This window comes from Temnothorax americanus, unplaced genomic scaffold (genome assembly GCF_048541705.1).
Source record: "Temnothorax americanus isolate GAGA-0224 unplaced genomic scaffold, ASM4854170v1 Scaffold16, whole genome shotgun sequence".
In the NCBI taxonomy this organism is placed as follows: Eukaryota; Metazoa; Arthropoda; class Insecta; order Hymenoptera; family Formicidae; genus Temnothorax; species Temnothorax americanus.
In genome coordinates this window covers 2287334-2314364 of record NW_027509297.1, presented here as the reverse complement: position 1 = coordinate 2314364, position 27031 = coordinate 2287334, and the positions used below count along the sequence as shown (strand labels likewise).

The 27031-nt window shown below is 35.1% G+C and overlaps 1 protein-coding gene across 1 annotated transcript; it reads right to left on the bottom strand.

Moving 5' to 3' along the window:
- Positions 1-105: 105 nt before the first annotated feature.
- Positions 106-26077, bottom strand: Rim2 (replication in mitochondria 2). The gene is made up of 6 exons (XM_077402868.1): positions 25278-26077; positions 18423-18602; positions 17473-17747; positions 9280-9398; positions 5592-5811; positions 106-4327 (listed from the first exon to the last, which is right to left on the bottom strand). Exons 1-6 carry the CDS (start codon positions 25316-25318, stop codon positions 4047-4049), a joined length of 1116 nt encoding a protein of 371 aa, XP_077258994.1. The 5' UTR covers positions 25319-26077; the 3' UTR covers positions 106-4046.
- Between the last annotated feature and the right edge of the window lie 954 nt (positions 26078-27031).

Below are 27031 nucleotides of genomic sequence, written 5' to 3'. Positions count from 1 at the left end.
GGGCGCTATAAAAAATTGGGAGAAGTATATAAATATATAAAGAAAAATCTCATTCTTGATTTTTGTTTGCGAAAAATGATTGTGAAGCGAGCAACGCGCGCGGCGTAAATTTTTTACTTTACTCTTTATTGAGATATCTATGTACACATAAATTTATCCATTACAGTTTTCTTACTGGGTATCGCAAGCTTATATACATACACGGGATACCCTCTGTGATCGATAATACAATCGGGATGGTAATCCTACATAAAAAAATAAATTGAAAATGTACAATAAATTTTTTACATGTATGAGGCTTCGTTTCCTTCGGAGAAAGCCGAATTTCAGCAACGGCTTTTCTCCTTGTTAGACTTTGTTAGACTTTTTGTTAAGTTTGATTAACGTTTGTCGCTGTGAATATCTCATTGAATTCTCGTTCCAGCAATATCCTACCCGAATACGAATAAAAGTTGAGAAACAAATAAAATGCTTTATTTAGAAAAATAACTATGCGCTTGGTATTTTACATGTATTTCCTGAAACTTAAATTAATTTTTTCGGTTTCGAGAACGCGATTTCCGTGCAATTGCAGGACCTTTGCATATACTTGTATACGCATTGATTTTCTCACGCTACGCTAAGTAATTGTACAACGTCAGTCTTTAACGAAACACTCGCTTCTCGTACACGAAATATTTCTCTCTCCTCCTGTCATTCTCTTTGCATTTTTCGTCGCTCGCCATCTCTGACTTCAATAAAAAAATTCATTGCTTATCCCAATGATTCCTTATCTAATATCTGTACACGCTTTACACTTGGCACACACGCATTCGGTTCTCATATACCTTCGCGATTCCTTTAAGAGGTGCACGATACTCTTGCGTAAATGACTATGCACGACTAATAACAGCCTGGCACTTAGAATCTGTATTCCTGGAGCATTACATTTTACAATTGACAACGGTATCATAGAAGTCTCATCAACAAGATGTTAACAATTAACATATCAATCACATACAGTGTTCTAGAAGTCGCATATTTCTCTCACGATCAGACGTTTCTCTTAGGTTTCATCTTTGAGAAAAACAAACTCGCTTGTCGCGCATCTTTCACTTGTAGGTACAAATTTTGTCGGTGATAATTATATTTCCATTAAAAATCATCCAGAATTGACTGAAAGATAAGCGAGTGAACTTTGTTTTTGTTATCCTCGAAAAGTCTCTACCTTTCTTAATTATTTCTAAATCTAATTTATACGACTTATAGAACAGAGTACATAAACACTATATGAACATTGTACAACCTGCTGTACTGATAAGCGCCAAGCTCCACTGGTAATGAATAAAATAAAATCACAGTTTCTTTACGTATATGAAGAAAGGCTTCCCCCCGGATAACCAGAAATGTACGCATATGTAACTATGTATTCCCATTCTCGATTTTCTTGATCGGAACCATGGCATAAATCGAGTATGGACCGATCGTTATAAGTATACGATTGGTTCTATAAGAAACAATATGTAAATATATAATATAAATATACTTCTGAACATCATAAAAGTGTGCGGAACATATTGAGCATATAAAATTCATTAATAAACTTCATTATTAGAGAATTACATAGCCATTGTGCAGAAAGAAAAATACATAACGAGATGGCACGCATTTGAAAACAAAGATATCGTAATAAAATATTTAAACATTTTAAATTAAAACTATAATCGTTTATTATGCTTTGATGAACAAAAATTGAAGATTATACTTATAAATATTATTTTTTAACGACTGTTACACAGTTTTGTTTGAAAAAACAAAAGATTAACATTTCTTTTATGAAACAATCTCTATAGAAATTTTGAAGTCAACAAACCTGCTTTTTTTTAGTACTTTTCCAAAAATAGCCATATATGGTATCCCAAGGTAGTCCAAGAAACAAATAGTGAGGAGTCGTTAACTATTTCGCGTATTTGATCTGTAAGAGACACAAGTGCATTGACGGTGATTTCATGTTCTTGTAATACTTTTTTAGTTTTCTTGCTAAAGATTTGTACATCGTGTGATTACACGACTGATTAATGTAATGTATGAACGCCCGTAAATGTAGACAGCTAGAGCCTACGGTTCGATATGTACACGACGTCGCGATATTTTTCTACGTAAATAAAATAGGAAACTATGAGAACAGCCTAACGCGCGCTAATCCTCCGATACATATTCTAACAGTAACATTGTTGCTTTTTGTCTCTAAGAGTAAGTTAAAACGTATATCGGTTCGTTAAGAACTAATCGCGTGTTATCGCACATTAGCGAAATATCGACGAGGAAATCTACAAGATCGAAATCTGACAAAATGGTTTGAAACATCGTTGTTGAAACATATGAGGAAATATAGTAAAATTATGGTAGAACAAAGAATACAAAGCAAACAGAATTGTCGCCGTAATAAAGTAAAATTGAATTTATTGGAAAACTTTTTATAAAACTTTATAAAGTGTAGGAGGCAGCTTCAAAGGTTTCTGGAACTTTTTCATTTTTCTGAAGAATACAAAATACTTGGTCATTTATACTACATTTTCTACAAAAGAAAATTTTATACTCAAGAATTATGCTATATTTTCTTTAAAGAAAACCCTTTTTGCTTTTCTTGTCTCATGATTATGCACTTCTTCAAAGTCACTGAAAGTATTCTTGTGAGTCATTTTACAAAAAAAAAAAAAAAAAGAGCTATGCCGTCGCATACATACAATACCAGCAGTAATAACATTGTTTTTGTCAATGCTTCGAAATTATTTTTATTGCTCTGTCATCATATGCCGCGATAACATAATTAATACCTCTGCTCGCATTTCTGCCGAAATTCAAATGTGCATATTGTTTAGTCACAGATCAGTTTGTATCAGCTAATTCCGGAAATATTTTGAAACTGTCTCGTACATAATTCAAATGTAACATAATGTTGGCATAACAAATATATACAAACTTACTGGTAACGTTTCTTGGTTATGCTAATATCAAAATAAAATAGTTCCTATAGTTTTTTATTATTGCTGTTTAAAGCCTGATATAATATCACTTAAAATTTAACTCTTGGATATATAAAACAAAAAATAATTCTTTCATAAAATTCAATATATATCGAAATACAATGCTTATCACAATTTTACATAATTTTACAAACACAAATTACGATGTTTACTAGAGCCCTAGAGTGGAAGCTTTTAAGAGGAGTGGATCTATAATATTCTATTTACGACCAGGACCAGTTAAAGTAATCGATTCGTAGCAAAAACATTTCACTCGAAGCAACTGGAAAATCGAAACGCCTGGCATAATTCAAACTCAGAAATTGCTATTATGTTTTTGCTGCTCTCTCACCGAGCAAAGTAACAAATAGAGATCCATTTCAAAGTCTGATTTTGTTTTTTATTTTCTTTTCATGTTGTATAAACAAAAAATGAAAAAGAAGCGAGATGCAAAGAAAAATTGCAAATCGTGAAACAGAGAACAGCAATCAAAACCTAGGTCAAAGACCTAAAGTGACTATTACAACGAGCCTCATACGTTTTGGATTTGGAGTAAGTTTTGTTTCTGGAGCAGAGAAAAATCTTGCCTCGAATAAATTTCATAACGCAATACAAGCGGTATTCACGCACGTCCACATTTTTCGCAAATGAGAAGCGACGTCTCAGCCTTCGTCTATCCGACGCTAAACAAAATCTGCTTTCCTTAATTCCTCTCTTTCTCTCCCTCGCCCCTCTCTCATTTTCTCCCTGCGAGATACAGCGGGTCCGTGTCTGGATATGTACATGCTATCTGAAAGGAGGAAGGACTACTTTTTGCTATACTTTTAGAGCACAGTGCGACCAAAGAGCTGGTACCTTTTTGAGTACCCCTGGAGCAAACGATTAGGGCATCGAACGCGTTTCCAGCTTGATCTCGATGCGCCTAGACGTGCGATTAGATCTTAGGACGCTGTCCCCCCGAGTACGTGCGGTATTCGCCTACTGGAGAAGGGAAAATGGTTGTTGATAGGTGGCCCTTTATTCGGGGGCCGTAAGCAAGTCCTAGGCCAGCTCTCTCTTCGCTTTAGCCTCGTTGTAGAATTCCGAAGTCACATCGGTGCTGGATGTCGTCACCGTAACCGGCCGAAAGTGTCGGGTCAGCACGTATACTACCGCCTCGTACGTTGCCATTATGATAGCGGTGTTCGGAATCTGCCGGATCAGCTGAGTTCCGAGACCACGGTAGAGACCCTTTGTACCCTCCTCCACCCACACTGTGTTCAAGGTCTGCCAGAATGTGCGGTATTTGGTGCCCTCTTCCCGCAACCGGGTCCTCGCGACCTCTAAACAGAATAAGAGATACAGTTATATCCATTCTTGACCGTCTATCCTACGTCTAACTTACGAAGTTACTACTAAGGATGGCGAATATATTCTGCTCGCATAAATGTGTTTATATTAATTTTTAAATTAAGTCTTCAATAACTCTCAGACAAATAACTTTCATATGATAATACCGTAGTATTGTCAGATTGAAGATTTAATTATTATATTTGTAGGTAAGTGTAATCGTAGATCTGTATGTAAAAATTGTATATATGTTCTTTGCGTCAAACATGATTTTACTCATATTTAAATGACAGGATGAACTAAAGTACATAGGAAATATGTGATCATAAAATTGATTTCCTGTTAGCGTAACGATTGGAAAATAGCTTGATATGATGACGCAGTCTTCTTCTCTGAATAGAAATGCTCCGATTTCATGCAATTCACCAATGGCCTTCTGCGGAAAGATGCCACGCGATCTATGCATGGTAATGATGATATGCAAAAACAATTTTCGAAACAAGTGCGGTATAATAGTAATTTAGATCCTGATGTTATTTCGTTCAAACAAGACAAACCAGAACTTCACGAATATTTGTAGATAGATATAACGCCTAATTACATACCGAGTGTCTGGCACGCATTGCAGATATAGCTCTGGTGTTATCTTTAGACCAACTAGGAGAATCTTTGCGAGGCAGTGGCAGAGAAAGAAATCTACTACTCATCAATGAAATCAGAGCATTATAAAAAAATATCTTCTACTGAGTTTTCCGTTAACGCCTCGTCGGGCGCTGGTAATCCGCGTCAAATAAACATCCCATCTTATATTATTATGTAATTTAATACTGTAAATTCAATCAAGTATTTTGGTGTTCTTTTTAATATAAAAATAATTTAATTTTAAATTAAAAATCGTAAATATATGTTAAGCACAGATGAATACAGATCAGCGCAAGTTTATTGAAAAATAAGATGTTACCTAGTATTTTGATAGCAGTCTTCAGACTATATCATTATAAGTGCAAAAACAATTTTTTCGGTATTTTTTCCACTATAACTTTACATGATTAGTGGATAGCGATTCTCTTAATTTGTACAAAACTAAAAATCCTTAACTATTGATATAAATTAGCTTCTATTGAACTTAAAAAAAAATTGCAAATAGTAGTATCCATTAAACAAGATTTTAAAAATTCGTTTTCTAGAAAAAATGTGAGTTTAATTGGGGGTCCCGCAAGTCCGTACTACGAAATAACATATACTTAATGTACTTACCGTGAGGATAGGCAATAGTTGACGCTATCGTTTTTGAAAATGAGCCCGCCGCCATAAATTCGATGAAGTCGCGGAACGTCTTTCTATCGTCCGTTTGAGAAGCTCGCGACCTATGTGTGGCTAACCACGCCTTCACAGCTTCATATATCACAAAGTGTATCACAGTCTCACTTATGCCTATATAGGACGCCACGATACCTTTGTAGAATCCCAGGATACCCTGCAAGGAAATAATTAAAACACATATAAATGTCATGATATCTTAAATCTAATTTATTTCGATAATGTATATGTAATAAACACATTAATAATTTCGATATCACGCTATTTGTTCTAACTCCATATAATATAAAAAAAGCAAAAAAAAAGAATAAAGTAAAAAAAAATTACAAATTAAAGTTTATTACATGTATTTAATAAAACAATCGAATCATCTCAAAATAAAAAGGTTTTAAATAGCTAATTCATAAATTAATAATTAATGAGAATATATGTAAAAACATTATCATTAAACGTACGATAATAATTATTGTACCATGTGCATATTAATATTAATTATTAATAATATCGCAAAATTATACCCAATAGTCGTACATGGAAATCAAATCTTTGAATAATGAAATAATAGTGATATACGATCAAGATATGACATCTCTTATCAATGATATATTCAAAGTCTGGAATCTCCAAGGGGTCCGAAAGAGAGAACACGTGATATCTGCATGCCCGGTTAAAGACAGCATTAAATCGAGTGTTCATATCTGTGATAAGACAAGCTGAAAACTGAGATGCTACTCGCAATTTAGCGATTAGGAGGTGTGTATTGCTGTTAACGGATCGATATGAAAAAGAAACAGATAAAATGATAGTTCGATAACAGAAAGGGGTCTCATCAATAACCAGATAATTATCATCTTTTCAACTCGACTTAGCATCCAAATCGTCAAGTGTGCGAATTATTTAGTATGCACCGCTGATTTATTAACTTGCGCGTAATTTTTGCAATGTTAATTTTTAATTTATTTTTATAACAATTAATGTGAAAAATATGTATAACATCTACACATGTATTTCCTTCCTGTATATTCGAAATGTTTTCGTTATAGGATTATTCCAACTGTCATATTCTAATTAATAACACTATTTTACACTATTTATCATATTAATTTATTATATCAATGATGTAGTTTTGATACTTTATATGCATATTTCTTTGTAACATGTAAGTTTGACCTCAATCCTCAACATCATTAATTATTTCCTATATACTTGTAAGCATACCAAAACTGTAATTACATAAAGTTATTTATGTAAAACTGTTTCTTGTACATTTACGTCAATTTGTATTTCCAGTTCTATGCACGAATCCATACGCAATGATGTACGAGATGATGACGGGATATATAAATCTATTTATTGCACGCGAGCGTTGCTCAACATAGCGTGGAATTTTCCAAGATATTTTTGCTTGGACATGCTATTCGCAGATGTACTATTCATGGTGCCAGTTTTGAAGCTGGCCCGATTCCGGCGTGTCGAACGCAATTTCAGTACGTGTATGCATTATAAACTGTGCAGTCACTCTCTCCAAGTAAACACGTTCAATTTGACACGTGTCCACAAGACAAAACGACAAGAGTGAACAATTTGTTATTCGTACATTGAAAGCAAATTGTTTCTTGTCAATAAAAGTCGTTACCTAGTTCGTTTTACCGGAAATAATTTCAACAAACTATCGCACGCCGTTATTATTATCTTGCTGTACGTTAAATATATAAAAAATTACTTTCGCATGGTTTAATCTCTATAAATTAGTTAAATATAATTTTTCCTTTATAACAGATCTCTTAGAAAATGGATTCTTATAGATCAAGCATCCACGAAGTTACATGTCCTCATCAAGTAATAATACTTGAAATATATCTCGCGAATTTCGGACTATAAAACTTCTTCGATATAAAAAAAAACTTTGATATCTGCAATCTAACGAGATAAGTATTGAAGGATGATTACATCAGTTCTATATCCGACGAAGCCACACTTCGCCCCAACATAAGCGCCTATATACCTATCGCCGACCGAGAAAATAATCTTGGCGTCGCAACTAGCGTTCACTAAATACTTATCGATGCCATTGCGATATCGTCGTTGATATTTCGCGACGGCCGGGTCCCTTAGTCGTTTTAGATTTTTCTCCCAATTCGTTTCCGCGACGTACTTACTTAATTATTTCGTCGAACAGCGCGACGCAATTCCGACGTTTTGCGACGCTAAAACGAAACCGATCGATATGAACGACCGCGACGGTCTGGAAAGCTACCAGCATAAATTTCAATTTTTACGAAAAGAGGAAATTCGAGACAATTATCGATTCCAGAGGAAATGACAGCTATGCAAGATATTCAGAAGGAATTATTAAAGTATAAATATAAAAGATCTATTTTCCAACGGGTTTATCTCTTCGTGTGTAAAAATGTCATTATCAATAAAAAGAAGATTGTGCGCGGTATATTTTTGTGTACAATATTTCACCTCGACTTTTTAGTATTTTTAAAAATCAAGTGAGTCAAATAGTTTTTATCTTACTTACTACATTATTTTAAATAGTAGCTGCAGAGTAAGCTTTTTAGTTACCTAGTTTAGTCATATATATATATAGTTTTATATAATTGCAGCGTTTTACATATCTTTTACATTATCTTACTTACTTTCATAATATGCATGATGTGTCTTATTTTATCTAATACTGCTGAATTTTTCGTTTCAAGGGAAATTAACGTAAGAGAATTATCGTCGTAGAAGAAATAACGTTATTGTCATCAGCTATTACAAAATAAATTCTACGGAATAAGTCTGGAAAAAACGCGTATGTATATGTACATTCTATATTTAACGTTATGGTTTGATTTCCAGCATATAGCAATGCGATCTTCGTATAAAAAATAAGCTCGACATTACATTGGTATTTTCATATGATAAAAATATTGCAGAAAGAATAGAAAGATATAGAATATTAATAATATACAACATGCACAATGTACTTAAAGAAGAATGCAAACATTATTTTTATTCATTTCACTGATCCTTCATCTCGGCGTGATTAGTACTGCAGAATTATCCGTTTGAAGATAAATTAACGTACGTAATTATATCAGCTGTTACAAAATAAATAAATTCTGTGGTGGAACGGTTCTGGAAAAGATGCTTATGTATGTACTGTATGTACATTATGTATTTAACGTTACGCAATCGTTTGATTTCCATCTGCACGTAGCAACAAATACGAGTTTCATATCAAGAATAAACTCGACATTACGCATTTACATTTTTATACGATAAGGATATATCGTAAGAAGATAGTATATCAATAATGCAAACATGCACAATGTACTTAAAGAAGAACGTAAGAATTATTTTATTCATTTCACTGACCCTTCATCTCGTCGTGATCATATATTTTTGAAGATAGATCTCCCTCGCGTCATTTTTTTTCACGTGGTGAAAATTTAGTTTAAGTTTTTGAGAGATCTATAGATCGTACCAGGGGGAGTAATTGTCGATTTATTAAAGAAATGTGCAAATATAAGAGTTACATTTACAAGATTCGATACGTCATCGGTGCGGCAGTTCCGATCGAGTATACTACGGATTGTAAATCGCGATAAAAAAATAAGATCTAATGTCTTACCGATTTTCGATATATCCTCCGCATGCATTCTATCGCTGTGACTTTTTGCGATCGGTGGTCCAGCTGCAGTCTGGTTTTTATAAACCAAATCGGATTTGTCAATGTACACGCGGTGAAACCTGTAAAAGTGAACGACCGTTTATTGAATCCGCACGGCTTACGGTGTTTCGTGAATGGATCGTTACGTGCACTACTTTTCCTTATATTTTTAACGTTACCGTCAACCCGTTTGGAAAGAGAACGGCAATTTATCTCAAATATGACTGCTCGCGAGAGATTTCGTAAAAAATAAATCTACTTCATTAATCCATTAAATCCTAAGAGGCCCTTATGCGCTTTTTTGCAATGTTTTAAATCTTTATAACTCAATCCTGATCGCAATTGGTATTTAAGACTCTTTCCGAAAATCTGGTCCTCCACTTTCGAACATTAAGATATCTTTTTCTTTTCAGATATCCCACTCTATTGCCGACTTAATGGATTAACTATCTACAGGAAATACATATCATAAAACTTAAAAATCTATAATGTTCCGAATAATAAAAGGCAATCCTCCGAATTGAAGAGTAATGGGATATAAGTTTTCCTAATTTTAATTTCTTATCAGCATGCTGAAACCACCTTTGACATATCAGACGATATGCGGACAATTTTAATTTTCCGCCTATCGCATATTAAAATCCTCATTAAGATCTAAGAAACTTAGTACAGTCTTGATAAAAAGTAATCTTAATTTTCTTTTATATGCGTAGAATAACAGCGTTTATATATTTGGATATTTTATAATATGTAGAATTTATTATTCCCATTGAGACCCGGCTTGCGGAAGTACGCAAGGGCATTGTACCACTTATGATATAGTAGGTATATACCGAGCACATTGTGGATAATGCACGAAGGTTATGCAACCGCGAGTATCTACGCGTCGTTTAACGCGCAATTTATAGCAGCACGGTGACTTGTTTGTCTTATTTACTTTTTGCGTTACCTGAAATTCCACTCGATACGAAACTTGAGAGATTCGACGAGTTTGGAAACCGGTTTAATCGCAAGAGGAACAAAAATTTGATAACGCATCGGAAGATCGATTATGTTATCGTGATTACGCAATCTCGCGTAAATTTATCACTTAAATCCGAGGAGACAGAGTCTCTTTCGCGCGTGACAAAAATATCGTTCACAAATAACAAAAAAAAGTGGGCTTTGAGAGTCGAACGCGGTTAATTAATTATGCGCAAGTTAACGTTATGTGCATGACATTTAATTAATAATTTTATATAAATTATAAACCGTATATTTCAGCTCTACTTCGAGTCGTCTTCTACACGCGACGTGGTGATAAATAAATTAAATAATCTCAAGCTCTCTAACGAGTATAAGGTATTTAAAAATTAAATGTACAAAGATAGTGTAATTTTCAAGAGAAAATATCAGAGAAAAATTCTGTTAATATTTATAGCCTGCAAAATGTTCGAACTAAAGATGAAAATTGAAAACTAACCGGCAAAGAGAGAAATGAAATTCACCAAATTAAGTCCGGATAACGTGAGATTGACAAACTGAAGCCTTGAAAAAGACATCGGAAACTCTCAGTTCCGTATTCTATGCTCGTCGGAGCTTATAGAGATTAATTTAATTTATCTATCACCGCGTCGCTGAAAATGGCTCAAAATAAAGCCGAAACGCACACAATTTATAGTTTATATTAAATTATTAATTAAATGTTACACAACATTAAATCACGCACAACTGATGGTGTCTGACTCTCAAGGCCTCTTTTTCCTTGTTACTTGTTAATTTTAATATCGAGAATCTTTAGTTAATTAATCATTTATTAGAAAGATTCAAAAGCTATCATTAAAGAGAAGATCAAAGGAAAATTTCTCGGTATGGAAAAACCGATTGCGCTAATTATCAATGCATTTAGAAATAAATGCAACCGTTGCATACCAAAATTCTGTTGCAATTTCATGCTTTGCGTATATCATCAAAGTATAATATATATATGAATTTTAATCGCTATAATATATATTAACAACATATATATTAAAAAATATTAAAATATATTAAACAAATATATATTAAGATAATACGAAAATCCAAAAGCATTTGAGGCCAAATGCGGCACAAAAATTATGATTGCGCGAAGTAAGTAATATTACGCGACGTAATATTTGGAAAACAAATTAAAAAATAAGCTCTTCCCTTGATTTTATTTTAAAACGATACATATAACAATAACGACCGAAACAATAATGTTACTTTATGGAGAGACAAATGAGAGTTGAGTTTTTTGCAAAAGCGAATAAGAAAGATAAACTTTTATTTTAGAGAAAAGTTTGCAAAAAGATAGTTATGATTTATTATTAAACATTTTTGAAGAGGAGATCTTATATATTAAGTCATTAAGATCTTAATATATTTCTCAGAGAAAAAAAAGTAATAAAAAAAGTTTGAAAAATTTGATGGTTAAATGTATCTAGATATAAAAATAGAAGATTAAACTGTAAATGAATTAGAAATAATAAATTCTGATTAAAAAATCAATTTTTGGACTCTAAAAAACTTATGAAAATTTTTTAAATTTGTAGTATTAAACATCTAGAAACAATCTTATCTAACAAACTTATCTAAGCAAGATTTGCAAATATCTAAAATCTTAGAGTGTAAGATTATAGTAACGTAAACAAAACGCGATATCGTGTCCAAGATGCGACACACAAATGACCCTATTTATGATCATTAAGTGCTTTTCGAAAACGATGCACAGAGCAAGTCTGCCTCTTTCCTCTCCGTAATACTGATGCACCACATTGGCTGCATTCGAGGAGCGCGCTATTAGCACTATTTGCTTATTCCATCTTTGTTTTGCACCTAATGAGCGACAAAGATAGAATGATGCAATTAGCGCTAATAGCGCGCTTCCCGAATACAGCCATTATCTTCAATTATGACGCAATTTCGGTCGCACCGTTGCGGTCGTCGGCGCGGCGTATGATTCTTCGATGATAGAGCTACTGCCATGCCGCTTACGTTCGTACGATCACGTACGACCGCAAGACGCGTGGAAGGCGGGCATTGAATTACGTGGTGAGGACGTCTAAAAATAGACGTACACTCGGAGAGGCACTCTCGCTCGCCGGCGACCGGCGAAGCGACGCGACAGAAGGGAGGAAGGAGAATAAGAGAGAAGGAGAGGAAAAGGGAAAGACGAAGAAGGGAAGTCAAAGAGAAAGAAGAAAGGTCGTCGGATACGCACCTGCCGTGACTTCCTAAGGCCCAGTTTTACGAGTGTCGGTTAACTTTTGACCTTAGATTAACTCACTCTTCGTCTCTTTCTAAGGGGGACGTTAAAAGTTAACCGACACTTGTGAAACTGGGCCTAAATTCGAAAAACAATTCAAGGTTGGATGTAACAATAAATAAGTAGATATTTAAACGTATTTTAAGCATAAAGCTGCACCTACGGATTTCATGCACTATTTGACTTCACGTTATTTATCTCCTATACATTGAAGTTTTTCGCTTGCAACTATTTCATCAGTGTAAAAACAAGTATGCTCTTTCAAAATTCTAAAGTCCTAAACACTCTCTGGTATCTCTGGTATCTTAATTTTAAAATGTCAGTATTTAATATGTAAGACCTTGCTTCCTAAAATTAAATGCCAATAGTTTCAATAAAAATGTCACCTCAGCTTTTGAATAATATTAACAGATAATAAATATGATGTATACAACAATATTCTTGAAACAAAGTATTGTCGAAGAGAAACCAATTTTAAGTAAAATGCCAACTAAATGCGTAACCGTTCGAAGGCAGTTTTCATCATTTGTTTACGCAAATTTCCGGTTAAACGATGCACGAATAACAATTGCATTGTTCGCGTGTGTAAATATTCGTATGTTGATGACGAATCTGAATAGCGCATCCGTGAATGATGATGGAAGCAAGTAAACAGATCGAAATAACATCTCGGCGCCGGTAAATGCACGTTGCGCTAAAAAAGATTACTGCAAATTCTGCAAATGCGTTGTTCTAGAAATAGGTTTTGTCGAAGCAAATCTGCAAATGCGTCTCAGAAAAAAGTAAAGTGTAAAAAAAATAAAAAAGAAGATATGCAGATTTTTCTTCCGACTTCCCGTTAAACACATTTGTCAAATTTTATTACAATTTATATCTTCAATTGGAAAAATAATATGCGGAGTACTCATACGTACACAAATATTAACGCAATGCAAGAGAATGTTCGTAAAATTAAAGAAATAACAAAATTTCTATTAGCTTAATGATACGTATCAATTTTTCATATTTGATTCGATCGTATATTATATACGCTGCCTATAAATAAAGATTTAATATAGTCATAGAGTAACAGTTACTATTAAAATTGTATGTATTCAAATTAGGTTAAACGGTAATAAGTGTACCTTTTAAATTATTAATAATATAACATATAATACGTAACAAAAAAATTTCTTCTACACTTAAATGCTTTACTTAGTTTTGCAAAAAAAGACGCTGCTAAATAGATTATATTTTTTAATGACTTGTACATATTATCTCTCCTTAGTTCTCTCTCTCTCTCTCTCTCTGTCCTCGAAACATATCAGTCTATCCAGGTTTTTTTCCACCTCAGTTTATTTTGCGAGCAATTCAGAGTCAATAAAGGAAAAATGATTGGAAAAGCCACTGCGAGTCATTAAAGGTAAACAGTAATAGGAGCTATTACACGAGCCCTCCGTTAAAGTTGACCGGGAAACATATGCTAGCACAGCATTATGTAATACATCTTATCTGTGTGTAAATGTACGTATGGATTGTTCTTCGCAGATTCGTATATTCTCGTGCAGATGCGAGATGTGAATAATACAAATATAACACTCGACCGTCAATGACGGTAATTGTGCTAGAGATTATAGATCCTATCCTAGAGCAAACAGTCGTTATCGTTGATTGTCGATCAACGTTGGATGCAATGCGAATAGAAATAAAAGAATTGAGAACGTTGAAGTTACTGCAGCAGGCGATATCGCCGTCGCAAAATAGAGTGAAATTCCTTTTTTTTTTTTCATTTGACAAACTATAATATAAGTGATTCATACAAATGATAACGATAATATCGAAAAAATATCAAGTGCTATTACCAAGTTAACCTTGGACCGTTTTGGATTTCTACAAATCATCGAGATTTAGATTTTGTATTACAAGCATTTAAAAATGGGATTCTCGCGATTAACTGATTGAGAATTGTTCTATTACTTGATGAAATTTTGATTTTATCATGCTTGAAGCAAAATTTAGACAACCATGTAAACTTTCGTATCTATAAAATCAAAATGTAATAAATTTTTTGTCTTTGAAACATCTATATAATGGGAATTTTTATCTATTTATCCTGTATAACAATTTATTCTCAATATAATTTTTTTCTGAAATATCCTATATAATAAATAAATTATAATGTGTATAATTATCATTATAACCATGTGATATCGTGAATAGAGAAGTCTTGAGAATAACGTTCAAATTTCTACTAAAATCGAGTCTGAACGAGTGAAAAAAGTCTGCGATTAAAAAATTCTTGAGCAGTCTGTACCTACGCAAAAGCGGCGCAAATGATAAAACAATCGTATCGCGGAGAAGAAGAGGCACACGCGCCAATCGCGTGGCTCCCCTGCGAACAGATCTACAATAAGCGGATCGTGTTCAGGTCGAAAGTCAGCATTCTGAATGATAAACTCTTTATTGTCCGCGAAATGGTCTTATTGACTATAATTTATCGGGTGTCTCTGAACGAGCGCAAACCATTCGTATTACGTAGGTAATTGGAAGGAGGAAGTTCGTATCGGAAAGTGCATTGCCGTGTTACGCAATACCCTCATTCTGTGAGAGGCGGCTATTTCGGGCGGTAATCTCGAGAGAGAAGCAAAATGCATGAGATAATAAATATGTATAACAAAATCGTTAGGTTCGATTTTCCATCGCGACGTTTTATTTCCTGTTTCTTTCAAGCTACGTTCGTTGCGTAACAATTCAGCGTATGCGAACGATATACGAAACACTGAGCTCACGAAACAATTAAACCAGAATAAAACTAATCGTTAAATATTAGAAGAATGTATCTGAATAATTAGTTAACTGAATCTTTTAGTGTATAAATACTTTACACTTTATAATTATACTAATATATCATAAACAGAATTATATTTGGAACAATTTTGAAAATTATCTCTCAAAGAAAATGTAAAAAATCTTTAATGCTATACCTATTCGAAAAAATTTTGTTTAAAACGTTTAGCTGTTAAATATCTCATTGTGTTTTAGCGATTAAAATCATAACTTCCAATTAGATATAAATTACTTGGCAATTATTTATTTATATATATTACTAGAAAGAAAATATAATATTTTAATTTGCGAAGATAGAGTTTAGACGTAGTTAAAAATCAATTTATAGAACTCAATCCTTTCTTCTCAGCAACTGTTTTATCTTCAACAGAAGGATGATCTGTCATGTTATTAATGACTTGCTAATATTAGAAAAAATTTAATGGTCTTTACATAAAGAACATTATCTGCGTTGACCATCATCTCGAGGACATTTGATGGGAATGAGCGAAGAATAAAGAAGAGTGAGAGTAAAGCGCGCGTATAATTGTACCAGCAGGTATATCTACCGAGTATCCTCGTAGGTTATCGACATCGAAGGAGTTCGAGCTGCGGCGTCAAACGCTATGTCCGCGCTCCGATATATCCATTAAAGATAAACGTATGAATGACGCGCAGAATACTTTTCCCCCCATCGTTAATCGCGCGTTTATCGCCGCTTCGATGATTGGATTTGTCGAGGGAAACATAATAACGGAGACACGGCGCAATATTCTCGAACGAATCGGGCTTACAGCTCTTTTTAGTCTTTTGCTCATTTTTTTATCATCAAGGTCAGCACGTTACGTTTCTCGCGGTAGAATATAAATCGTGAGAAGAGATAGTATTGTTATGAGATAGTATACGATGTATGAGAAATAAAAGTAATCTAATGCAGATCAAACTTTATCGCAAAACAATCCTTAGAGATTCAGTATTTTAAACATTCTTTTGATAAGTTTCAAATCGTGTTTTCTTCGACAATTAATTTTTTCAAAATCTGCGGCAGAAATATAAAATCACATTGCGACTTTTGATACGAAAAGCTATTTATATCACATTTATTCAGTTTTTAAAGATTTATTCTAATTATATTATTTTAATTATCAAGTCTTAGTTAGCGGATATTAGGTCATGATGGAATAAAAAAATAGTTTATCTCCATAGCATGGATACTAAAATAGTAGTTAATCAATGAAAAATAGCTGCGAGAGATATAGAGCGGCGATACTTATATACGTAGCGTAGTGCTGTAATTTTCAGCGGAGTAAATGCGTAATAAGCGCAAACACTCTACGATCGTTTCATAGACGAAAACGCGAATGGGTTCAAAGTAGACAACACGGAAAGATTAATTTTACATGTGTTAACGATCATAATGTAACAATATTGTATATGTAACAGTATTGTATTGAACTGACATACCTATATCGATCTATGAATAAATATGTGCGCTCGATAATAATCGTTATATAACATTATCGCGCGATATGTTAATACTGTGACTCATTTTATATTCACCATTAGTCGATATACGTTGTCACTGATTTTACAGTGTTTAAAAGCAAAAAAGAAAGCCAGATTGCATTTCATGATTATATTTAAATGAGACGGTTTTGATCAAAACAGAATGCAGAAAATGTACGAATAATTAACATAAACAAAGAATAGAGTAGAAGAGATTAAAATCGAATAGATAGAAGGATAACATAGCACAAAGAATGACACATTTAAATCTCAAATGCTATAGTGTAAAAAACATATAATTAGTATTTTATAAATTATTAAATTTAATATAAAAAATATTATAATTAGAGTCTAATTGTAGTATAAAATATTAAAAAATCATGAAAATTATAATTGTCAAAAAATAAAACAATTGGCTTAGCTAATTCTCGCCTATATACATCCCAGAATCGAAATTATTATTAAGACCGATTATTCGTTTAGGGAACGCAAAACTAAACCTTATTATAGACGAGGATTTTAATATATACCGCGGCATACATATTTAGTATAATAATATTGGAATAGCGTGGTCTTACCAGCGCAGGACGCGGAGAAGACGTGAACGATCGGAGTATCGGGAGGTAGAATCGCGTTAAACGCGACTTTGCTCTTGGAGTACGCGCAAAAGTAGACAGCTCTGGAAGGTGCCACGCCAATGAGATTCGGACCAAGGCCTTTGAACAATCCTCGTGCACCCTCATTCTTGATGATGTACCTTAAGCACTGATAGATACCCGGCGCGTGCCGGGAGGAGTCCGGGGGTGAGGTCGAGACACCGAAATGCGAGAGAGCTACGAAGTGACTGGAATACCTGGACGTGAAAGAAACCGAGAGCTACGTTTAGAAACACGCTTCTTTTTTCCCGGCGGGTACGCACACCGCTCGATCGAATTCAACTTTTGTATATTCGTAGAATCATCGCCTAATATACATATGGTAAAAAATTACATCTAAAGTTAACATTTTATATTTTTAGAGTTTCGATATTATTGAAAGAGTTGTCAAGTTTCCGAGATTCAAAGAGAATATTATACTTGCAACTTCACATTGACATTCGAAACGATAAAAATAAAGACTGAACATCTTCTGGCGATTTTTCAATTCTCGAGTGAAAATTTTCCAAGCTGGCTGAAAAATCTCTCGCAAAAATCTTTCAGAATTACGGATAGCTCCTCTAACGATTTATTCTTAACACTCGAATTGGACAAAATAAAAAAAAATCAAAGCGTCTCGACGAGATTTTATTTATCGAAAAATTGTCAAGTAGTTTCACGAAGATGAGAAAAATTTCCGCTGACATTTTATTTAACATTTTTGTCGGAGTTCTGTGTAGTCTCTCAAGAATTTTAATAGTTCGCTCTCGCGTGCATACCACATATCAGATAAAAGTTTTTAGCTAATAACATAAAACCTTGAAATAAATCGCAAATTACTTATTACAAATAATTACGCTTAATCGAGAATTGATTTTCTTCGATTAATTTACCTGGGATATCCAGTGCATAGCCTCCGGCGTTGTTCGGGCGTCGGTGAACCCTTGCATGTCGGATGACCAGATGTGAATTCTTTGCTCACCGGCGGATTAAAGCCGGAAGACGACGACTGCAGTCGGGTCTTTACCACTTCCAGCGGACAAGTTACTATTGCTCCTGCCGTGCCGGCCACTCTGTGCAAAATAAAAAAAAAAGAGAGAGATTAGTGGGGATTAGCGTAAGCTTTATGACAATCTCGTCAGTTGCTATATCTATTTGCGATCATGATTGCTAATTTCTTATATCCATAAAGATACCGCTATTTTGCTATCATAACTGTACAGTTGGGGGACAGAAGGTTGTCCGGTGGAGTTTCGAAACGCATCCTGTTTATATTTAATATCCAGCTACCACGTGTCAGCAATCACCAATTAATTCTTTTAACATTTTAATATATTTGACATCTTGTTTGTCTGCTCTTATGATGAATCACTGCACAAGCTACGTGCATTAGTGCTCATCCACTTCCAAATGGGAGATTTTGGGGAACTCAACCAGACAACCTTTCTGTCCCCAACTGTACACGATATTGTATAATGTTTAATTAATTAAATCTTGTGTATTATGTATATGTATATTTGATCAATAATAAACGTATACTATATATATTTGTAAATGTGTAGATATATATAGTTATGTTTTCTATCAACTTTATCTGTTTAACTTTGTTAAAGTTTGTGTAGAATTGACGGAGAAAAAGAAATTCGTTATTTTCTCCCAGAAGATATAAGGAACGTTCATTACGCAGGTTACAACTGTCTGCATAATTAAATTTTACGACGCGATAATTATAATAAAGTTCTGATTATAATTATAATTTATAATGTTTACAAACACAGAACAAAAAGTGTACCTCGAGAGAACAAAATGCTCCCTGCAGGTGTAATTTAATTTTCAAACTTATCTTATCTGAATAGAAATTATAGCGAGATAAAAACTATAAATAATTGTTAAGATAACGGTAAAAGCATGAGAAATATCGCGTGATTCGTACAAAGCAGGAATATCAATATTTATTTGGCGCCAACTCTCACGCAGAACTTCACTGACACGATGTCGCGAATCTTTCCAATTAGACTTATCGTAGTCACCTCTGGTCGCGTCGTAAAATAATTAGCAGTGTTAGTGCAGTATTCATCGTTGCAACGTGTTATGACTTCTCTTCATATTACATGTGTTACGCACGTACATTGTACACATTGTATATGGGATCTACAGACGCCGATTCTGAACGGCTATATTCTTTTTAGAGAAGTCTTCATGGCAAGAATACTCTCGGTGGTTTGCCATTGCCTTCCGAGAGACGAACGAGCGAATATAATTTTTTTTATTGTAGCTCTATCGGGGATCGAATCCGGGACTTCGGTTCAATAGGCCAGTGCGCTGTCTACTAGGCCACGCTCGTCCTCAGATAAAAGAAAATACTCAACAGCAAAAATTTGAAAATTGCAAGGAATAATGTGTAGTTTTCATTGGAAAAATACTACAATGAAATTGATCAAAGCATATTTGTATATGTATAAGACTAAAAAAAAATACAACATCTTGTAATAAATTTAAAGCCTTCTAAACAAATTATATACCTGCGGGCATATAACTTTCATTCAATGGAGAAAAATACTTTTGATCCTCGAGGATCCCCTAACTAGCCTAATACGCTCTCAAAGTCGCTATTGCATAGTCGGACCTTTTATCCAGTCCAATGGATGTGACAATAAATTAGCGTCCGATTCACATGTCGCGCGTAATAAATCCGCGTATCTTTCCGTGCTGAAAAGGTGCGCATCTATATTCTGGCTGATCGAAAATTTGCATGCTAACTCTGCTAATTCGAATAACAAATTTCAATATAGCGATATGTATATAGCAACATATTTCTTCCGTTAATTCAATCGATAAAGAAGTTTTCTGAGCTTACAATCAGTCCTTAACTGTAACACCATTATATCAATTTATGGCAAATGAAACAAGAGCTTCCAATTCATTACGGCTATTATCTATATAGTTTCTGACTATTAATATATAAGGAGTGTAGACTTACGAAGTTTCATTGTCAGATACTCACTATGTTCACTCCGCGTAAACGAGTGAATTATTGAAAGTTACTATAGAAGTAACGCTCGCGTAAACGTATATAGAGTGGAATTTCCAACGCGTTTTTTGAGGCAAATAAGTCGTTTAACTATTCTCTGTTTCACAGCAAGAAATGCTAGTCCCTGGTAATACATAAGTTTACTTACTTGACCTTTCAATTGATCTACTTCTGAATAAAAAAAAAGAGGAAACTTGATTCGATATCGTAAGATCGATATGCCGGTTTAGAAACGACACATCGAGCGCCATAATGTTATTTATAGAATTATTAATAACAGGTATCAGAAATTTAATTCTTAGTTTCTGAATCAAAAAATTTAAAAACAGTAGTTGCCTGGTAGAAATGTATGCATGCAGTTTTCCTAGACACCCTTATTCTAGTTACTGTCTAGTATTACTGCATTCTCATTAGTGTAACAATACTGCGTAGGAAATGGACAAGAACTTGATAGAGTTTTATTAGTATCAGAAATGAAAACTAATAAGGCTATGATTGGAGGTGAGCAAAATATTCTGATAATAATAATATTAATGATATAAAAAGTAAAACTTATATATAAAACTAATCCTTAAAAATGAAATTTTTGAAGAAAAATGTAAAGGTGTTCATGACATATGCAATCCGAATATAAAAATAAGGTCAATGAGAGTGTCATACTACAAAACATCTTCGGTATATAATATGTATTATATTATACCGCTACTTTTAGTATAATATATATTACGCATGAAAGATTTCCTGCATTATGACTCTCATTAACCTCAAAATTTTACATTTAGCAATAAAATATTACTAAGGCAAAACTGTCCATTTCTCGATCAGTATTAGGTTTGCTTATTAATCAATTGAATTGTTCATTTACTAGCTGTCCTGTTATTGTTCAGTAAATAAGTTCAGATTTTGCGCATCTTTTGTGCGCAGTAACCGAAGGAAAAGCGTTACATCTTGATTGGAATCCCAAGTAATTTTACTTCTCAGTTATTAGACAGAAGTTAATAAACTGTCCAGTAACTGATAAAAAAATGCATGACATTTCTACCAGGGTTTTACAGAAAATTATAAATTTCAGTAATATAAATCTTGAGAATATGTAGAGTGAAGTCTGAAGAACGAAACTCGATCCTTCATGAATTATAACTTTGGACTAAATCTAACTGGAAGTTTAATTTAAGTTTGAAGATATCAAGATATTTAGCGTCGAAAGTCGAAAGCTTGACGATTCGTCGTTGAATCTGTACCAGCGTAAAATTACGAATCTCGATTCTATGATTTAGGGTGCTTACGGTCTTTCAAGATGACGTAAACTAATCGGATAGAATTCCACTAACAAACACAACCTTGTGCCGCAATAAAAGTAGACTCTTACTTAAATCGTAGCAAACAGTTCGCGAGTTTCGTAATTACTTTCTTAAGCGCGCACCGAATCCTGTATCCTAATCCTACATGATTCTATCGTACGTGTCGCGTCATAAAATATGATCCCTTTTTCTCCTTCTGGGCGTAAAGCTATACACGTATGACGCAATCTAAACCCATTTTGTCATATATGTTTCAAGGCATGACTGCTCTGGATTATTTCGAGTCGATATTCCCTGATCGAAGATTCGATTGCGGATGGTCGTTATAGCCGCTTGGAGGACACCGTAGAAATAGGAAAGCTTGCAGAAAAAAAAAATGTGTCTACGTGCGCGTGGACACGTGTGCGCCGCGCAGGGACAGAAACAGGGACAGGTAGGAAACGTAAATACGTGACGCCCAACACGTTTAACATAACTACGTCGTCGAATTCCTTTTCCGAGCGACCTGACACGCGATCTAGCAGTCTTGTATTTCGGCATTGGGAAGGCCAGTTGCGGGCTCAGCCGACGACCAATCTGGCATCGTTTACGAAATGCGTTAGGTGCAAACAATAACACGAACAAGAATATATATACTATTATATATATATGTATGTTACTATATATAATATATATACTGGAATATATATTATCACAATACAAATACGTCAAAATATAGATCTGGGTGCAAATGATCAACATTAATTAATTGACTGCAAATAATCTTGGTCAGTCTACTTTTCATTCGTTATTATTAAGTAATTTAATTAGTATAATATTCCGTTTATTGTTTATTACCATTATTCTTTGTTTGTCGTAGCTATTGATTCAACGTACAAAACGACGAAATTAAAAGTATGAATTAATGAAAATCACTTGTGCTAAGGATTGTGTTTAGAATAGCATAATCAAAGAACAAAAATCAATTTAAATCCCTTTATCCATTATTAACCATTAATAAATTAATCAGATGTACCATCATATTAAAAACATTATTACGTGTCTCTCCTGCATTATATTCCGTTTGCTCGGTTATCATATTGATTCAATATCTCTCTATAATACACAAAGTCTATAATATGCTGATGTTACATAATATAAACAAAGAGATAGAAAGAGAGAGAGAAAGCAGATTTGGCCGATTGGGGTTAAACGATATTGGCGAGAAACCAGTCTTATCTATCGAAAACTGGAAAGGCCACCAATCGTTAAATTACAATCAGTTAAGGTTATCAGTAATGTGCAGCCTCAGGCTTTACGTATATGCGCCTCTTTTTATCGCGCACATCGCGCGATTATTCTCTAAAAAGCAGAGATAATAAATAAATTACTACGTCGATAAGAACCTGACGTATGTCCAGAAATTAAGCACTATTTAATTTAATAATTGTTAGAAACGAAAGAAATCTTCACCATATAAGTTGGATTTTCTACATGATATAGATACATGATCTAGAAAAACCGCGGACTGCGTAAACGACATGCGTGCGATCGAATGTAGCTCGTTAATTAAGCTAAAGATAATTGCCCGACAATTTCGTCGCAGTTGACGACCACGTGCGGCGTCGTCCCGTGCGTCGCTTCAATAAAATCGTCTCGACAAGAATAACGATCATCAGACACTCGCAGCAACAGGCCTTCACATACGTATATGTTATTGCCGTACCCACTGATAATTATTTGTAACTGGCGACGAAGATTCCGAAGTATTGACGTAAGATGGAGGTTTATTTTGTTTCACGCTGATTAAAATCGACGCAAAAAAAAAAGTAAATTGAAGCGTCTCAATAACATACGTTTCAATAACTGTTTCAAGTGCCGAAAAGAGACACGAGTTGATTTTATCGCACCAAGTCCCGGTCTACAAATAGGTGTTTTAAGCCCTAAGCCTTAAGAAACTGTTCAATCACAGTTGAATTTGAGAATAATTGACTCTGTGATTGGTCAATTTCTTAGAACTTAGGGCTTAAAACACCTATTGTGTAGACCGGGACTAATATACGTTTATAAACTACGCGCCCTCGGCGACATCGGTTTATCTCGTTTTCGCGCTTATATTATGAAGATGCCTGCTTGTATTTACAATTGTATAGGTTGTAGGTACTTATATTCGCGTTAAACTACGCGATGTAGACTCAAGGGAAGTGTCTTTGCTTTTCCTTTGCTTCTCCACACCGCGCTTTTTAAATTTTAATCCGGGATACTTGTGCAAATTTTTGAATGGATAGAAAAGCTGAAAATTCCTGTGTTCAATTTAAAACTTTAATCAATAAGATAATTCAGTTCTCTCATGGACGTTCCAATCTTGGTTTCTTTAATTAAATTGTGGTTTACTTTTCTTTCGCGAAAATAAAAGCGAGATTTGGTAAAAACTTTTTTTAACGTTGAATGTTCAGAATGTTAAACTTTTTTTTGTAATTATCGTCAGATTGTCTAATCGATCAAAGTGTCCACACTCGAAAAAAATATAAACGAGTGTTTTCTCTTATTATTTATAAACGAGTTGTTACGAAAACTTTGCACAAAGTTGGCACAAATAAACTTTTTCAGAAAAACAGTTTTATTTACTTCTTACAATTTCACTATCGGGAACATTATTTTATTATTTGACATATAGAAATACAAAAAAGTGCTTTTAAATCTGAAAGTACTTTTGAGAACTTAGCAATACACCTTCCTAACTTTTATACATGTGTACGCAAGTGAAAAATATCTTCGTAAAATTTGTTTGCTATTTAATTGAATTAAATTTAATATTTAGTCATCAGTGTGCGTCTGACTTTCTTTTGTACAATGCCAATAAAATATGAAAGGGCAAAGAAATCTAACGGTGCTAACCAACGTGAATGACGCAATCCTGATGCAAAAACTAAGAACGTTTCAGTGACTTCACCCTGTGCAGTTACGCATTAGAGATTAGACTGAAGTGTGAAAGAATCCTATAATCTTCAGTGACACCCGGAGAGTTACCGGTCGTCAGATGTTCTCGAAGAAGAATCGATAACGAGTCAGGAAAACCGAGTTAAAAAGAAAAATACGGTCGCAAGTAGAAAATACGCGCGGTAGGTTTTTTCGGGGCACCCTGTGTACACGTGAGATGCGCTCCCGATTAAAGGCGACCTCTCGGGAAAGGCGGTCCTCCGGTTTTGAGGATCGCGTAACATAAAATAATAACAATGATACTAAGTAATATAATAATAAATCGAACGTGCCGCGCGGAGGAGAGATCGAACCGAGAACCTGCCAAGACTGGCGTGACGCAGAACGCAGAACCGGGCCGGGCCGGGCCGGGCCCGAAACGCATATGTTCTGTACATATACATAACACATGCATACAGCGCGCGCGCGCGCGCGCGCTGGTCGAAAATAATACCCACCCTCCGGCGACGAGATGTATCGCCGTGTCGCGATCCAACATCCTCCGCCGTGTGCCGTGAAGGCGCGCAGATCCCGCTGTCAACCTACGGTAGCATGCACTTTTATGCGTTTCGGCGAGACGACGGCGACGCAACGGCGGGCGGACGGACGGACGGGCCGACGAAACGAGAGACGAGACGAGACGGGACGGGACGGGACGAGAAACTAGGCGAGGCGAGGCGCGCAATAAGGAGGTCCGCGCTGAGGTACTACGTAACAACACCGGCTTCGAACAGTTCTCGGGGCGATCGCGGACGATTTACGACGCGACGGACCGCACTGTGTTTCTCCTCGTCCCTCTCCCTCGGCGGCGATGCCGACGAGACGGAAAACGACACTCGAGTCTCGACGCGACGCACACACCGCGACGTTTACTATAATACACTGTTTTTCAACACGTTCAACGCCGCGAAATAACGAACGACTCCGACTGATACGAGAACGTATCACGCACTACCGACTACCGACTACCGCACCGCCGCCGTTATGACCCGTTACCACCGCTACCGCGCACCGCACCACGGCCGCCGCGCCAGGCGCCAGATTTCCCCAGATGCTCCGTCCGGGTCCGTTCTGCTTTACCCCCCTGCCCCCTCGTCTTACCCCCGTCGAGCGAGCTCCGGGTGTATGTATACGACGAATGTGGACGAGCGACTCCGAACTCCGATCTCCGATTACTCCGGAGGCCGCGTTTCGTTTCAAGGACGAAAAGCAACGCGCGACCGGGATTATTCGCGCGCGATTAGGATTTCTAGTGACAAACGTGAAGTTTGTAACGATTGATCGTCGGTCGGCAAGATGCCAACGCGAGAAAGATGCGCCGCAAGCTTCAGGTCGACCTCGATTAAACTTTAGGCCGGTATTCATATAGTCAAATCTTATATTTAAGTTTAAGTTTGTCTTAAGTTTATCTTTAGATGCTGAACGACTCGTTTCATTGGCTACGGAGAATCTAAAGATAAACTTTAAGGATGTATCACGTATACCGCCTTTAAACTTTCGACAGTGAAAATGCCTTGATTTCAACTATATATAACGTCAATTTTTCCAAAAACTAAAAACATTATTCAGCAGCGCTGATAAACACACAAATGTAACTTCAATCCTTTTTTCTCTAAAAAAAAAGGCATGTTAAATTGATACTCGCATCTCTCGAAGTCTTCTCGAAAGTCTCGACGTGCTTTGTTGGCTCTTTTCCGCGATGCTGATTGATTCTGTTGCCGCGCTAACTTCGTAAGCGGCTGTCATAGCATATTTTGACAGTTGTGTGTAATATTAATTATGTCAAAAAAGATAAGTAGGTATCATGTGAACGATAATTTGAATATGATTTAATTTATTATTATATAAACATTGGGCGCGTTCAGCATATCAAGCCGCTCAGTAGCAGTCGAACGTGCGTGGCTCTTTCTACCAATTCTACCGATTTAATTCACTTTTTATCCTTTTTCAATTTAAAAAATTAAAAAAAAGATAAGAAGCAAAGTTAAATTGAGATTAAAGTTGATCTGTATTGGTAGAAGTACACATTAATCGGAGTTTGGTTTAAATCTATCCTTATTAAAGTTGGACAAGGGGGACTTATGGCCAGACTCTTAATTATAAGGTCTCTAGTTATGGAGGATTGATGCTAGGTCTACAATGCGAGTCGTAAAGTCGTAAGTCGTCAGAATTGACCAATCACAGTCGATTATTTTTCTCAAATTCGATTGTG